The 18,277-nt window shown below is 28.6% G+C and overlaps 1 protein-coding gene across 1 annotated transcript in view; it reads left to right on the top strand.

Moving 5' to 3' along the window:
• The window catches only part of LOC105617839 (liprin-alpha-1-like), a gene marked incomplete at its 5' end in the record, with an annotated part of 173,753 nt that overhangs the window by 115,107 nt on the left and 40,369 nt on the right, over positions 1-18,277 (top strand). The window contains 2 exons of the mRNA XM_012199390.1: positions 5,628-5,720; positions 6,492-6,710. Of these exons, the coding sequence (XP_012054780.1) occupies positions 5,628-5,720; positions 6,492-6,710 (312 nt within the window). The remainder of the gene's footprint in view (positions 1-5,627; positions 5,721-6,491; positions 6,711-18,277) is intronic.

Genomic DNA, 18,277 nt, shown 5'->3' with positions numbered 1-18,277 from the left:
GCTAACGTTTTTACAACATCTATATAACCCATTTTTATAATAGGTCCTGGACGTTCATTCACTGAAAAAAATGCACGTAATTTTACATGGAAGTTACATGTAAATATGACTGAAAAATTATTCAAACATGGAAATTTTCATGACAATAGCTATTGAAGAGGGATTAGTAAAGCACTGATTGGTCTCTCAAAGAGAATATTATAATTATAGCTCATAACTACAAGTACAGAGTATACTAAAAAGTCGTTGTTTTATTTATGCGTTTTTATCATATGGCAAATTTTTCAAGCTTGTTGGTTGGCTAGGATAGAGAGATCCAAGGATATGCACACATTTGTCGTACAACAAATACGTACAAAATAAAATAGCGGTCATAAAGTATCTTAAGTAAGAGCTAATAGAGACAGAGCGCGAATGAGACAAAACCGGAAATGAGTTTGTGCTATAATCTGCTATATGGCCAAGCATTGTAACTTGACAAATTCATGTCTTCATTTCAAATGATATATAATTCCAATACAATCCTTCACTATTTACTTATTCTTTTCATTTATATTTTATCTTAAAAAAAAAACAATTTTTAAATGTTTGTATGTTGAAAAACATAGTTATTTAACCGGTTCCTAAAAAACGTTTTTAAAACAACCTTAAATGATTTTAAAACAAAAATAACCTAAACATTGTTGTTTTATTTGGGATGGAATTAACACGAATTTACTGCGTCTATTATTAGTAAATGACTAAATATCATAGAGTAAAGCATCAAGAAACAATAGCTGCAATTGGAATGTCTCCGACAACACTAACATTAGTGCCATCTTTTGTAAAATCCTTAAAACATACTCCTAACATTATTGATGGAAACTCAATGACTAAATTATGGATTGAGAATGATCCATTTTATATGAACTCATTAATTCCAATAAGTATTTCTATTTTGGAAAATCAGATGGATCTAAAATTTCATTATAGTATTAGTTAGGTGTACAACTTTGCTTTCGCCGTTTTCCTATAGATGGCTTTAGCGGTAAGTGGTGGTCGAAATAAATAGATCATACAATAAACTTGGGCATCTGTCAACATAACCCCATAGAAACATTAGTCGATTTGTGTCTGCATCATAAAGTTATTCTCGATTGAAAATGTCAGTTTACGAGCCAAATTCTCGTCATTTGCGGTTTTAATTTTTTGCTTCAATATGAAGAAATCTGCGGCTGAGGCTCATCGAATGCTCTCAAATACTTATGATGAGGTCGCTATTAGTGAAAGAACGTGTCGTGAGTGGTTTCAACGCTTCAAGAACGGTGATTTTGACGTCGAAGACCGGCATAGCGGTGGAAGAGAGAAGTTTTCGAAGATGCAGAATTGGAGGCATTACTTGAGCAAAACTCGTGTCAAAATCAAGAAGAATTGGCACGATCATTGGGAGAGACAAGGCATTTCAAAACGCCTCAAAGCCATGGGAATGATTCAGAAGCAAGGAAATTGGGTGCCGTACGAATTGAAGCCGAGAGATGTTGAACGGCGTTTGTTTGCTTGTGAACAGCTGCTTGAAAGGTAAAGACGGAAGGGATTTCTGCATCGCATTGTAACTGGGGAACGAAAAATAGGTTCATTACGATAACCCCAACCGCAGAAAATCATGGGGAGTTCCATGCTTCCACGTCGACGGCCAAACCGAATATTCACGGCTCCAAGGTCATGCTCTGTATTTGGTGGGACCAGCTCGGCGTGTATTATGAACTGTTAAAACCGACTGAAACAATCACAGGCGATCGGTATCGAACGCAATGACGTTTGAGCCGAACATTGAAAGACAAACAGCCGCAATACAACAAGAGACATGATAAAGCGATTTTGCAGCATGACAATGCTCGACCCCATGTTGCGAAAGTGGTCAAGACTACTTGAAAACGTTGAAATGGGAAGTCCTACCCCACCCAGATTCTCCAGACGTTGCTCCCTCTGACTATCACTTGTTTCGATCAATGGTACACGGCCTGGCTGACCAGCACTTCCGGTCTTATGAAGAAGTAAAAAATTGGATCGATTCGTGGATAGCCTCAAAAGATGACCAGTTTTTTCGCAAATGCATGACGCAGGATTCGTACGCTACCTGAAAGATGGGAGAAAGTAGTGGCCAGCGATGGACAATATTTTGAATCATAAATGTATAATCAGTTTTTTACAATAAAACCTCGAATTTCGGAAAAAAACGATGGAAGCAAAGTTATACACCTAATATATTTCATATTAGTATGAACGTTCGGATATGTTTTTCAATTTGCTAAAAAAACAATAGAATCTTATAAACTTGGTTTTGTATACCGCCGATAGAAATTCTGAATAATTTTCAAATCAATAACGATTTTATTTTTTTTCGTTAATACACGATTGTTAGATTCATTAATTTAACGATAAAAACAGATTAATGTCAATCAGTTATTTGAAACCTTACCCTATTGATGTAGATCACTAGTAACGATTCTTGTTCGTACATTCTTTGAATCTTTCGGTAATTATAAATTATATTATATTTTATTATTTTCCAAAATGAAGTGTCAATATTTATTTTAGAAAGTTGAAAGTATGTTGATGAATTTTTAGAGTTGGTGATTTTTTGAATTATTCTGAATAGGTTAAAAAACGGCCGGATTCTACCCATATTTATAGAGATGAGGCACCAAATTGTATCTAGTAAGGATTAATATTCCATTAGATACAACAGATTGAATACGAGAGATAGAATTTTTATCGTTTCCAACAGAATATAAATCTTATAGAAACCAATAAAATGTGATAGGATTTTTATAGATATCGAAAAGTCAATAATATAGCTTATAGAAAACGGTTCAAATTGATAGAAATTTTATCGTTCTCAATCGTTCTGTATCAACTTTTTTTATAAGGAAATCTTGCCCCTAGATGGCTTGGTGATCTTGCTACGCGCACGAAGAACTCGTAATGGCGCGGTCAGGCGATCACCGCCCAAGCGTTTCCCGCGGTATTAATACTTCGAGGGCATTCGATCGAGAAAAATGAAATCTTCTCTGCTTTCCAAATTTTTTATTAAATATGCCTCGAGCGCGGGCGAATGTGTTTCACAGCGGATACGGAAAGAATCTTAGCGGTAGCGCGGCGATAACTTTCCACGAGACGAGACGCGTGCAGAAGACAAAAACAGTTTGATTGCCAAGACGATCTGATATTATTTTTTTAATCGATTACGCGTAACGCATGCGTCGTTTAGCATTCAATATCTCGTGGATTCATCGATTTTTCATAGATGCGATTAGGCGATATACAACTAGACGTGGTGAATCATAGAGATACCGAACAATGGGGTAGGGGAGATCGAGTGAACTTCGCTTTGTGTGGAAAGGTTAACGCCCCTAAACAAAGAGGAGTGAAGTGAACTTTGCTTCGCGTGGAAAGTTAGATGTTCTGGGCGGCAGGAGAGGGGGGGAGAGGAGGGAGAAAGGAGATGAAGAACTTACTTCGCGTGAGAAGTCGAACGCCCCTCAGGAGATAGTCGAAGTGGACCTTGCTTAATAAGATCTTTATAATTAGACGTTATATGGAAATTGTGGAACAACATATTTGTTCTGGTAATCAAATGAAGCCCTGGTAAAAATTATTTTCATAATTTAATTTATTTATACGAATTGGAACATTTTTGGAAATACTCAAAAATATTTGGAAAATTTACATTTTCTCTCAGAATTTTTCATACAAGTAAATTTTTTAAAAATAATTTTTAAAAAATTTTTTAATTTTTTAGATTTTACAACATTTCATCAGAAATTACAAAAAAATCTTAGAAATCTTATGATATTTTATAATTAATATTGTATATGAAAAATTCTGAAAAAAAATTAGATTTTTTCAGAAATATTCCAATTCATATATTATAAAAAATGTGAGAAAGTTAAAACTATATAAAAATTCTGAAAAATTATATAGAAATTCTGAAAAATTATATGAAAAATTCTGAGAAAAATTTTTTCTCCAGGGAGAACTATTATAACTATTATAACTTAAATATGGCAATGTATTTTCTTTCCAGTATTACTATTTTGGGAATTTAAACATGTGCCTAGCAAACGAGAAATTATTGAAAAATATTGAAAATTATTCATTGAAGCGATGACGATTCGACATTGTCGAATCAAATTTTTGAATTTTTTAATCCGTGATCCGAATAAATCAATAAATGCAGATTAATTATTTGCTTCCGTGTCTCATTCCAATGCATAAAAATGAAATATGTGACCAATCCGATTGAATCTGTAATTACATATTGATAATTTTGGTATTTTACTCATTGTTCAACACAACGTGCGACTAATTCGTTTGAATTTAACGTACGATATTGAAGAATTGTCTAACATACGGAAGACGCACCAATTGCTAATCACATCGGCAAGTGATATCGTTGAAAAACATGTGTCGAAATGACAAGATACATAGTCATTGCCTCCCAAACAAAAATTCTAGTGTGATATACAGAATGTAACATTGCGGATCCACATACGATGATAAAACATACCCTGGCCACGATAGTGCAGATTATATTCGGGAGTTACTCTATCGCTGTGCATCCGTAATGTTGTATACTCTGTATATACTAAGGCTCATTCGGAAAGAAAGATATATCTATGACCGGTGCACATCTTTTAATGATAAATCTGCACTTTCTGAGATCGCAGATCAGCATTTCATTTCTAAATCTATATGAATCGTAGAGTTCATATTATTATATTCATATTATTATATTTATCTAGACGTATTCAGAAATGGATTTTATGTATTTAATTTCTACAAATACCTTTTCGCGGATAACGCGAATTCGAAAACTTAATTCATATGGATTTATCCAATCCAATTCGTTTTCATTTGCTGGGTGTGTAAACATCAAATCACGTGAAATATTATGTGAAACGAAGTTCACCCCTTATTGCTGAAATATGTATAATATATAAGTATTAACTTTGATAATTAATAAAACACGAAATCATTGGCAGTATCTACAATGCAGATCGCAATGCGCAATTAATTTAACATAATGTATTATAAAATTGATACATACATTTTAAATTCTAAATAAAAATTTCAATTCATATACATAATATCATGTAAATATATGAATCGAAATTCTATATTTATTCTGTATTTCTCAATTTTATAATTTATTTATTGTGCGTTGTGATTTACGTTGTACTCTCATTGACTTGTCTCATGTTTTGAAATATGTACATCATGTTCAAAACTATTTATAATAATTGTTACTATTATAATAATTACTATTATAATATATATTTACTATTCATAATAATTGTTTTGCTAATAACTTTTTAATAAACAGTAAGCGATGGGAAAAGTGAATGATTTTAAGAGTCAAGATTAAGATCTCTCTTGGAGGCCATTTGGGGCTGACTGTGTAAAAGGAAAATAGTACCAAATCATTTATAACTAATTCTTTTAATTATTCATTATAAGTCTTGCATATAGTTTATTACTTTCCAAACATACGAACTTATTGTTAGTATAGTAACAGATTTTTAATATCCTAATTATGATAAAAATGAATTCTACTTAAATATTATCTAATGCAAGTGTGGTTACAGTTCCAGCAATATAAAATAAGTGGACATCCAAAAGCATTAGACGATAGACCAAAAGAGAATGGACAGGCAGATGAAGGTCAGCAACAGAATAAGGTATAAAAAATTGTATTATCAATATGATATTAATTGAACCATATGCGCACCAACATTCACAGATACATACGCTTTTCATACTTCGCACCGATCATGGATAAGTGGAGGAGTTTAAAATCTGTCTGAAAATCGTAAAATGCATTTATGGAATTTTTTTTATTTTGCATGCTCATGTTTAGCATATGTATCGTTCTTCCCTTACTTGTTGACATTTCACTTGAAACTTTAGTTTCTTTATATTATTGAAGTTTGTAACATTCTAGTTTGATCGAAAGCATAAACTGAATCCGCATTATTGGTATACAATTAGTGTACAATTATATTTTTTCTGCAATATGTACGTATCTATTTAAATATTAATGTTTTTTTATCATTGTCATTAACATAGTTATCATTAGTGCCGAAATTTTATAATTATATTATCTTTTGTCGTTTTATCGAAACATTTTCGTGTTTCATATCATATAAGATATTAAAGACTGCATAAGATTTAACATAAAATTCTCATGAACATTTAAATATGTTTCGTATTTTTCATAACATTTATACAGGTGCACTTTTATCTCACATGATATATGAAGTAACATAAATCACTTTTTATTTGTCATTCATTGATTCGCTGCATCCACGAGAATGTATCTATCATAATCTTGCATGATAATCGTACAGTCGCGTAGTTGTGTAGTATAGATGTAGTTTTGGGAATTGCGCGACGATGCAGGAGAGGCAATGCGAGCGAGGCATTCTGAATGTAGTGTTGTGATCGGGCAGAATGAGACTGAGCAGGCAGCAAGCCAGCCGCAGCAGCAGCAATACCAGCAACATCAGTTGCAGCAGCAGCAGCAGCAACAACAACAACAATCGGTACAAAAACCAGGTACAGAGAAGTCCACTGAAGTTGGCAGTAGATTGAGCAATGGGAGTCTCGATCCAACTGAGCAGGACTCAGCAGTACGAGTAATAGATTTGCAAGCTACTCTCGACAAGCAGGTATGAATTAGTATTATATGGCGGAACGATAGAAAAAAATCAACTACTAACACAGAACTTGACAGGTAGTTTTCCATCTCTGTGTATGTTGACTATATAAATAAAAATCATGACTGATTTTTATAATTTTATTCTTGCAATATAATTTTCTTCCAATTTTTAATCACACCCCTGGTAAAAATTTTTCTTATAATTTTTAATTGAAACATTTTATAGAAATACTCAGAAATATTCGGAAAGTTTACATTTTCTCTCAAAATTTTTCATACATGTGAATTCTGAAATATTCTGAGATTTCTTATCCCATAATTTTTTTAAAAATATTTTTAAATTTTGTAGATTTTATAACATTTCATAAGAAATTTTAATTACAAAAAATTTTAGAAATCTTATGATGTTTCACAATTACAATAACATATATAAAAAATATGAGAATGTTATAAAATTATATAGAATTTCTGAAAAATTATATTATATAGAAATTCTGAAAAATTATATGAAAAATTTTCATCAAGGACATAAATATGCACATGCGCGTATTTACGCACACGCATGCGTATGTATATGTACAATATATACAATGTACACAAACGGAGAAAAAAAGAGAAGAAAAAGGAAAGAAGGAAAATAGGAAATAGAAAGGAAAAAAATCAAATTAAAAATATCTGAATCAATTTTTTATTTACTAAATACATAATAAAATGTTAAAAACAAAAATTATATTATTTGAAAGAACAATTCCCAGCACCGAAAGCTTACACCAATGTTGCAGAAATCTTTCTTTGCAAGATTGCAATGTTGCAGAATGTTGTAAAATATGATACTGCAATATTGCTGTAACATTGTCATCATTGCAGCAACGGTAAAATGTTCTCTTTAGAAATGTTGCAATGTAATATTGTAGCAACATAACAATTTAATATGTACTCTTAAAGAGTTATAAAATAAATTTTTTTATAGATAGATATTTTAGCTCATAGATCTTTTATAAAAATGTAGAATTACCAACCGAATTTTGGTTTACAAACCCTATACGTCAAGAACTATTTTTTTATAGTAATATCAGTGAATACTGTAAAAAAAAATTGTTTTCGTTTAAATTATATGCAACTATAAATTAATAATTTAGAATTATCCCTCTGATACTTCACTCGATCGATTCCCTAATTACAATTTCTATCTGTACAATTCTCTTTGGCTAACAATTCCCAAATGATGACAATGACTATGTTTACACCGTGCTTCGCAATCAGCAAAGAAATGTTTCTGAAATGTTTTTTAAACATGTTTTTTTATTGCAAAAGTATTTAAAAAACATTTAAAAAATTTAATTAATGGAGATTCTTTTTTATTAATTAAAAAGACGTTTTTGTTACATTTAAAAAACATTTTTTAACGTTTGAAGAAACATTTTTTTGTTAAGAAAAACGTTTTTTAATGTTAAAATTATTTGAACAAAATTAGAAAAAATAATAATGCAGAATCGTTCTTTTAATTTATTTTTTTTCATCAACAGTGCCTAAACCTCAGACAACTAATTTTAATTGTTAATATAATTAGAATAATAATAATTATTATTTTTAATTATATTTTAATCTTTTTCACTTACCGCATGCAGCCGAGTTTTGAACCTGGGACCTCAGAGTCTCATACCTTAGCCATTACGTCACTTATGACTATCGATAGACACAGTTCTTATTATTCATATATGGTACACTTAACATAATTATATTATATTAACTTCTCTTCCGTGATTATTTTATTATTCTGATCCTTTATTAATTTGAGTTTTTCAAAAATAATAACATTTTTTACATATTTATTATAAACGTTAAATAGACGTTTTTTTTAAATAAATAAAATAAATAACAAAACAAACATTTAATAAACGTTATATAAATGTTTAAAAAAATGTTATTTTAAAAACGACTCATAAAATATAAAATTCGTTACAAACGTTTCAAAAAAACGTTAAATAAATGTTTTTTTGAACCATTATTTCAAACAAATAATTAATGGGAAATGAACGTTTATTAAACGTTAAATAAACGTAAAGTGAATATTTCTTATCACCACATTTTAAATGAATAAATAATTTAAAATAAATATTTTATAAAATATTTTATAAATGTTAAAAAAATATTCCTACGTTTAAAAAATATTCCTTCCAATCTTTATTTCAAACGAATAATTAATATTGAATAAACATTTTAAAATCAATCAATTTTGCAAAACGAAAAAACACAGGTAATTTTTTTTTCGCTTATGCTATGAATTACGTTAGTTTTCGTATTTATGCAATATCCGCAGAGCATGGGCGGAAACACTTTGTGCAAACCGTTTATAACAATTTTTTGCATAAATAAAGCTCGAAAAAATACCAAGAATAAAAGTTTCTTGTTTTCGAATATAGAATCGAATGGCATTTTTAGTTTAAAAAAAAAAGGGCATTTTTTAAGAATTTGTTTAAACAATTATCATTTAAACAATCAATTTTGCAAAATAAAAAAATATGAGTAATTTTTTTTCGCTTATGCTATGAATTACGTATTCAGTTTGGCACTATCATGGCTGTATTAGGCATGGGCCTTAATGAATTAATACTTGCTGACTGTTTTTTTTTTTATTGATATCATCTCAGATTTATCGCATGTGTATCTTCTGATCCTGAATCTTCTGTCCACTTAAATATATCATCCTTACTACATTCATTTAGTTAGGAAAAATTATTATTATCTATATTTGAGAATTGTCAGCCAAAGAGAATTGTACACATAAAAGTTGTAATTGGAGAATCGATTGACTGAAATATTAGAGGTAACTCTAAGTTATTATTTTGCGCTTGCATATATTTTAATAGTTGTTTCTTTTTTTTTTATAATATTTAATGGTACTATTATAAGAAAATAATTCTTGACGTATATAGTTTATAAACCAAAATTTCCGGTTAGTGATTCTGCTATATTTTTATGAGATCTAATACATAAATTTATATATATATAAACTATAACAAATTATAACTATAACAGATTATATATTAATATATATATGCATACAAATTTTATCTATATTTATATAATATATGTATAAATAAAAGTTTTTGTATATACAAAAAATGGGACAGCACTATTTAAAATTATGTAATAAATTATATACATAATTATGTATATTTTTATGAAATATTAAATAGTATTTGCAAATTATACATATTACATTGTAAAAAATTATCGGAATACTTCGTGATGTCATTCTGATGAAAGATTTTTTATGAACACAATTATTTAAGCACAAATAACATATATAAAATTGATTAATATTTTATAAAACTTAATAAATCATAAAATGTGCATGCATACAAAGTATTTAAGGATAATCAGTAGCTTTTCACAATTTTCTTTAAATATTACTGCAACATTATTAAAATCATATTTAATTGTTTAGTTGCAACAATATTCCTGTTAATTTCTGTGTTCTATGAATTATGTGATGATAGGAACAAATTATATCATGTCTTTTAGAAGATATCATCGACATTTTTCTAAACAAATATAAATATTTTTGAGCTGTATCTGTTTGCGCTACCGTAATGTACAGTTTTGTAATACTTTTGACCAAGATTAAGAATGCTTTATTGCATTGAATACATCCAGTAAGCAAAAAACATTAGCTGAAAACATTTTGAAATATATAATAGATTTTGTGAATTTCAACGTTTTCTACTAATATTTTATAAGTAATTATAATATTGCTAATATTTATTATGATATTTCCGAACTGTTAAGAAACGTTTCAATAATATAAATTTCGAATATTTTACAATATACTATAACACAGAATGTTGAAAAAACATTGCTGAGACATTGCAATGCTAGATGTTGAATGTGTAAATGTTTTTTTAACGTTGAATCTTTGTTGATTTTCTTATATTATCAACATTCTATATTATCATTTCTCGATTGATTTTTAGCTTCGCCTTCCGTTATTCCCGTCACGTCATTACCCCGCACGCACTCTTACAATAAAAGAAAAAAACTTTTGTTTCAAACAAAAGTTGTATGATTCGAAGGGGGACAAATAATGATGAAATAATTTTTCAAAAAAATCGATTTTTCAAGATCACATGGAAGTTATTTCCACTTTTTTAAATGGAATAATATGATTTTTTTCACACAATACGATTCCTCTAATTATTCTGCATAAAAAAGTATGAATAATGAGATAAATCAGTTGATGTAAAAAAAACATAATTTTTTTTTAAAATGCATGTAAAAAGGATAATTTCTTAAATAAGCAACTATGCTTTCCATCAATTGATTCATCTCATTATAGTGTTCTTAAAAATATTAATGTACGATTATAAAAAATAATTACAATATTAATAGTTACGAATTATTTAATATTTTATGCTAAAATAAATTATAAAATATTTCGTAGATTATTGGTTTTTTTATATCACTACCTTAATACTTTTATATGCAGAATAATTGAAGGAATCGTATTGTGTAAAAAAGTTCCATTTAAAAAAGCAGTGGACGTGGGCCTCCATGTGATCATGAAAAACCGATTTTTTTTTAAAATGCACTGAGAGAAAAATGTTTTGTATTCGTAACTATAATATATATTATATATTATATATTATATATTACTATAATTATGATTATTATTACTATGATAATAACAATAGTAGCTATGTATATAATACTTGTTCTAGCAACAAATGTAAATGAACAAAAAAAATTTTGTTAAACTCTGACATTGGATCTTGTTAAATACATATAAATGTAATAAGATCCAAATTAAAAATAAATTAAGAATAACGAAGGAAGTATAAATTATCTTTCTAAATTAGTTTTAAAATGATTATTAATAGAAAGGAAATTCCTTAAGATTTACTCTACTCTCAAATATTTCAACAATTAATTTCAACAATTATCTTCAATTTTGTTTGTTAATTAACTCTTTGGAAATTTTTAGCAATTTGAATACAATTTGGCTTTTTAAGGTAACAATGTTGAAAATCGTTATTCTTTGATGTAAATTCCATACATAATAAACAATAATGACTAATAATATAAACAGATCTGATTTAAATATAAATAAATACATTGTTTAAAAAATACTTCTACTTATTTCAAAAAATTAATTTATTAATTATTTTTCATAGCTAGGAAGTTGAATAATATTATAATGAATTATAATAAATGAAACAGTGTATACTGATAAATTTTACAGCAGATTGTTATAAAAATGGCACATATAAGTTTTTGTTGTTAAACAAACGTGTTGCTACCGATTCCAATTTTTCAATCCCTTTTTATCTATTTTCTATGACACATCTTTTAAACATATATTGCAGGTGCAAAGCAAGTTTTAAAGTAATAAATTTAAAACAGAGTCTTATTTAATGCTGGGCTTTATTCGGCTCAGGTACCTTATAGTACTTCATTCGCAATTGTTTGTAGTTCAACTCATAATAAAATAAAGATTCTTAAAAGAATGACTGTCATCCGACTTTAAAGTAAAAACAAATTATTGACATAACTTAATTCAAAATCGTTTGTAGAAATTTTTTTTCGTTTATAGTTGAACGTTTTAAAAGTTAAAACATAATTTAAACTAATTAATTACAAACGAAATGAGAATCACTACAAATGATTCTAGAACACAAATCTCTAAAATTAACAAAGTTACGCAAATATCTGTAGCATATAGCGGATACCCGCATTGAGGCAAGTACCCGTATTATTTCTCAGATATCCATATTGTACGCGATTCTGCAGGTACTCGAATTAGCGGATATCCGCGGAACTGGTCCAGATCCATATGCACGGATGATAGATTCGCGGATGGATACCCGTTTATTAATCCATTAATTTTACATTACCTTATTCCTTTTCTGAGCTCTAAATATCAAATATCCCTTAAACTATTAATTTTTTGATAATTGTACTTTCATATTTTTATGAACAGAATAATCAATTGGCGGAAAGAAACCTAGTTACTTATTTAAAAAATTATTCATTTTGCTTACATATTTTTTTTAAAGCAATTATGTGTTTTCTTTATATCAATTGATTCATCTTATTTTTCTGTTCATAAGAGTATGACTGTATTAAGGTATGATTATAAAAAAATTAATATTTTATGATTTATTTAACATTTTGTGTCAATATATATATGTCAGAATATGGTATAAAATATCTCGTAAACTATTGGTTTTTTTATATCACTACCTTAATACTTTTATATTTAGAATAATTAGAGGAATCATATTGTGTAAATAATTATCATTAAAAAAATGGAGATGACCTTGAAGTCTCTAAAAATATTACCTTGAGAAAAATTTTTTGCTCATCATAATATGTGCCCCTTTGAATCAAACAACTTTTTAACTCTCAAACTTTTTCTCGTCTCAATATCTGATGTCTCAAAAAAAGGGAACAATTTTAGATTTAGTGGACAAGACATTTTTTCTTTCGCATCTGGAATTTCATGAGAAAAATATGAATTTCATCGTTAATATATTAATAGAAAATGATTATCTCATGGAATTTATTATGAAAAATAAGATAAAATATCTTATCAAAAAGACCAATGTAAAGTGAAAATAAGTAAAAAATCTGACAAGCAAAGAAATATTATAGTTCAGCATTCCATACAGCATTTCCGAAAAATTAATGAACATTATCAATAGTAGCGTACATATATAGAATTTCATTTTTTAGTTTTAACAAATTAAGCAGGTTCATCAGAATACACAAAGATTCGTTGCCCAATTTACAAAAAAGAAATGTTGTATATAAAATCAAGTGGAAGGACTATGATGCATCCTATCTTGAACAAACGGGAAAAAACTAATAACTAAACTTTGAATCAAAATTATATTTTCGTTGTATATTAATTATATATACGTAAAAATTCCCCCACCCACTCGCAATTATCACTGAATATAGATTGCATCTAGTCATTAATTTGATTGGGACAATGTATGTTAGATATTAAGAATTTTTACAATAAGCACTTGTGAAATGATATCAAGCAACAATCCAACGGTCTTAATTTGCAAACCGATACTGAGGATTTAGATCGCACTTGACATTCTGAACAAAATGTGAATCAGCCTTTACATTATTTTTATTTTTATTTTTATTTGTTATCGTTGATTTGTGGTCATGACAAATGTTTTGCTTATTGTATGTTTGAACGTGAAAGACGAGTGAATTTTCTTCATACATATTTTAATAATTGACGATTTTGTAAAAATATTTTATCATGGTGTAGTCCACAAGCTGAAGCAAGAAAATTTTCTGATTTTTTAGCTGTTCACAATAGTATCTAATTTATTGCAAATAAAATCCATGCAGATAGAGAATAGAGAAATGTTTCTAATGAACCGAAAAACTTAATTGGACAACATGCCATTTTCTGCATCTCTCTGAGGTTTTTGTGCCGCTGAACTAGAAACATTGTCAACATTGTAAATTAGCATTGCTGTTTACATCAGATAAATTTTATATTTTGTCTGCGGTAAGAATTATAATTTTATATAAGGTCTGCTGAAGATGGTTAAAATATATAGTCGAAATGTATGGAATTTTTGTAATCTTACATTATTAAAATTTTAGAACTATTATAATTGACTATTGCGCGTTGTTTATCGCGCCGACTCCAATTTATCTTTTGATTAGTGAATTTTATTAAAAAATGTTGGAACAAAACTCCAAATCGTCCCTTGATTGGTATGAATTTGATTTTAAAATGTTGGAACAGTCTGAATAAACAAGTCAAAGTAGAGAGAAGAAGAGCCAGACTAGGGAAAAGGAGAAAAGAAGGATAAGGAAGAATAAAAAAGGAAGAGAAACGAAGTTTGGAAAAGAGAAAACTTAGAATGAAAGACAGAAAAAAGAGATAGAGGAAGGCGAAGAAACAACATATTAATAAGAAGAGTGAACATGTGAACGAAGAAGCTCGAACAAGGAATCAAGAAGTTTACAAGTGAAAATCTCAGGATACAAACAAAAATAAGCAGAGCATTCAAGTTATTAACAAGAAGAGACAAGTGTATAATAATGGCAGAAGCAACCAATTGGGAACAGAAAAGAGAAATTATGGTCAAGAAGAAAAAGCTAAAAGCGGAAATTTTCATCGATAACGATCTGATAAGGAGGAAATGAAAGAAATAGAGATATTTAAGAGAAATGACAAAGAAGGAGAATAACAAAGCCAAACTAAGTTATGAGAAAATATTCATAGAAGATACATGATATCAATGAGATAAAAAGGAAAAGAAATTGAAGAAAAGGAAAAAAAGCTGATAAGGTATGAGTTTATAATGGCTAGAATAAGATGGGGAGTGGCGATAAACATTTGTTTCTGGAATGTGACGGGCTTACTTAACAAGTGTGACGAGATGTGGGATTATCTTGAAAATTTCGATATAATAGAGTTAACTGAAACCTAGATAGGGGAAGAAAAATTATTATTATTATTTATTGTATATAAAGAAATTACAAAGCATACACAAATGATGAGGCACCAACAGAACTGTTGTTATTAAGCCTCCCAGAAAATGAAACGAATTACAAATTACAAATTACAGAGAAATTAGTGCAATTCCAGAAAGATAAATTTCTTGCTTAGTAAATAACTCGATGGTTTTATGATGATGATTTTAAGAAAGTAGAGGGCAAGAATGATTTGAATATAATTGCAAAAAAGCATGATTAAAATAATAAACGCAGTCTTTATATTATATAATAAACGGAGACAATTAAAAAGATTGGAATTATAGAAAATATTGATAATTAGTGTGTAAATAGACTTAAAGCGTTGATACGAATTTAGTAGCGGCAGAGCGAAACAAAGGAACTGAACGGGAAGAGCGGATGGAAGAGGATAGTTTGTTGTAAAATTTTATGGCAGTATAAAATCTTGAATTTGGAAGTTCGTGTAGGGAAGACTAAGAAATTATGATAGCGTGTGTCAGGAGTATCAACAGAATGAAGATCGGAGTTCAAGTACAGGAAGAATCGAGGAATACCAGAAGAGATGAAAAATGCAAGAGATGAAAAACAAAACAACACAAGTGAAGAACATAACGCTGATGCATCTTGAGCCAATCGAAATGCAAAAAACAAGAGGAGATCATACTTATGTATATTAAAAGAATAACGAAGACATAAATTCTGAACACACTGGACTCGGATAAGCAATTTTTGAGACAAAGTTGGTATGTAGATCAAGTCGAAGGAAATTACAATCAGTTGGGATACTAGGAGTTTCTATGAGGTTGATAGAATAAAGTGGATATAAAAGGAGAAAGAAGGCTGCGCGATTTCACCACGATATGGACTCCAAGAATTTTAACAGAGGGAAAGAAAGGGATTTGTGAATGGTTAAGCAGAATGTTGAAAGAAGAGAAATGAGATAGTTTCTAGAGATGGGAAAAATATTACTTCAGACGCTCGTATGGAATACAAGAGATCCAGGTTCAAATCTCGGCCGAGGTAATATTTTTCGCAATAAATTTATTAACAGTTTTTCAATCACATACAATATTAATATCTTTATAATATGCTTGATTGTAGCATCAAATTATTAAAATTGTTTGTCAATTTAATTCGCGATTGCTAAAGTAGTTTTAATTGCGTTTATAGTCCGGAAAAACAATTCGGCGCACAGTTTGAATAAGACTACAATTTAATATGGTATATATGCAAGTATATAATACAATATATATGCAAGTACGAATTGTTTTTTATACATTACATAGTTTATATATTAATAATTCAAGTTCGAATTATTTGAAGCCATAAAGATCCAGCTTCGACTGCAATAGGCATTTTAAATTTCTAGTATTGATTTCTAGTTTTGTTCTCACATATGCGGTCTAAAATAAAAATTAATATTCAAAGGTGATTATAACAAAAGAATGAAGATGTTTGACTCGCTGATAAGAACCATAGTGCTACTATATATGGAGCAGAAGTATGAAGATGGCAAGAGGAACGAAGAGACTGGACAAGACTGGGTGAAATAAAGAGAAAATACGAACTAGATATCTATAAATCTGGATAGAAACTTATCGAATTATATTCTGTTAGAAGAGACAAAGATGAAAGAGTTACGGACGCAGGCAATAGAAAGGGTCATGAAGTACGAGGAAAAGGCTTTTAATTCAAAGAAGAAATTGATAAAGAAATGCATAAAAAATTTGGAAAGAGATCTAAAATCCGAAGAAGATGGATAAGAAAGAAGGAAAAAAAAATCATGAGAAAGGGATGAAGAGGAAACAACTAAGAGACATAAAAACGGCTGAAAAATTCTTAGAGAAAATCAAAAGGAAGGACAAGGAAGAAAAAGTCAGGAAGATCAATGAATCCAGGTATGACAGCGACTACAAAGAAATAAGGCTAGAGAGAGTGTCAAAATATTTGGAGGATCAGAAGAAAAGAAGAGATACAAGATTAATAATTAGATTTAGATGTGAAAACAAGGGGGAGTCAACATTGGAGAGAGGAAGAGGAACGATGTAGAATATGTAGAATATATAGAAAGATGTAAAATATATGTAGGGAAAATGAGAGCCTATCTCATCCTAGGAGAATGCAAAGTAACGAAAGATAAAATACCAATAAAAAAATTTTTAAGAGAAGAAAGAAAAGGATTGGAATTGATAAAAAAGATAGTTAAACTGAGAGGAGACGATAGAAAGAAAACGATAGAAAAGAAAATAGATTGAGAGAAATGAATGATGAAATAGTAGAATCCTGAAAATATTTTGCTTTGCTATTTGCTTTGATATCTGTTTTAATATTTCAATATTTGTTTTAATATTTGATTTTGTATTTGCTTTATTATTTGCTTTAATTAATTAGTCTATTAGTTAATAGTTTCACTGGAATCGGAATAGTTTAACTGATCACTGTGAACAAGAGCATAAATATAATTTAATTAAGATACATTCCTCATAAAGAGCTTAAGATAAAACTAAGATAGACGGTTTTAAAATACATCAGATTTTAGTAATAAAGAGATTAACAAATGTTAGATATTAATATTAATGTTAGATATTAATATTAAAGTCAGACCACAGATAAATTTATATTATGTTATGTAACGAGAGTTGGGAATTTTGCGGACTTTATCAATGTTTTAATTCAAAATTTACTTTTGTGTTGTTTATCTCTGTTAAATATTTATGTCTGTAATAGAGAAATAATTGAAACTGAAAACCATTCTAACAATAAGGCATATAGATTAAATTTAATAAATAATAATAATAATGAACCATCTTTTTATATTTCTCTAAACTTAATTTTTAATATGTAAATTATCTTTTTAATTATTTTGTATACTTTTTATTATCTTTTTTCTTATACATATACTAAATAGTAATTTTACAAAACAAAAAGAATATATATATATATATATATATATATGTAGATCGATAGTATGATGTGCACATATTTAATATATAATTATGAATATTTATAAATGTTTTTATATATCTATTTATATATATATGTATATGTTTATATATATATATATATATATATATATATATA

The sequence above is a fragment of the Atta cephalotes genome (assembly GCF_000143395.1).
Source record: "Atta cephalotes unplaced genomic scaffold scaffold00014, whole genome shotgun sequence".
In the NCBI taxonomy this organism is placed as follows: Eukaryota; Metazoa; Arthropoda; class Insecta; order Hymenoptera; family Formicidae; genus Atta; species Atta cephalotes.
Note: the sequence above shows the minus strand (reverse complement) of the source record. Positions and strands in the feature narration are given on the sequence as shown.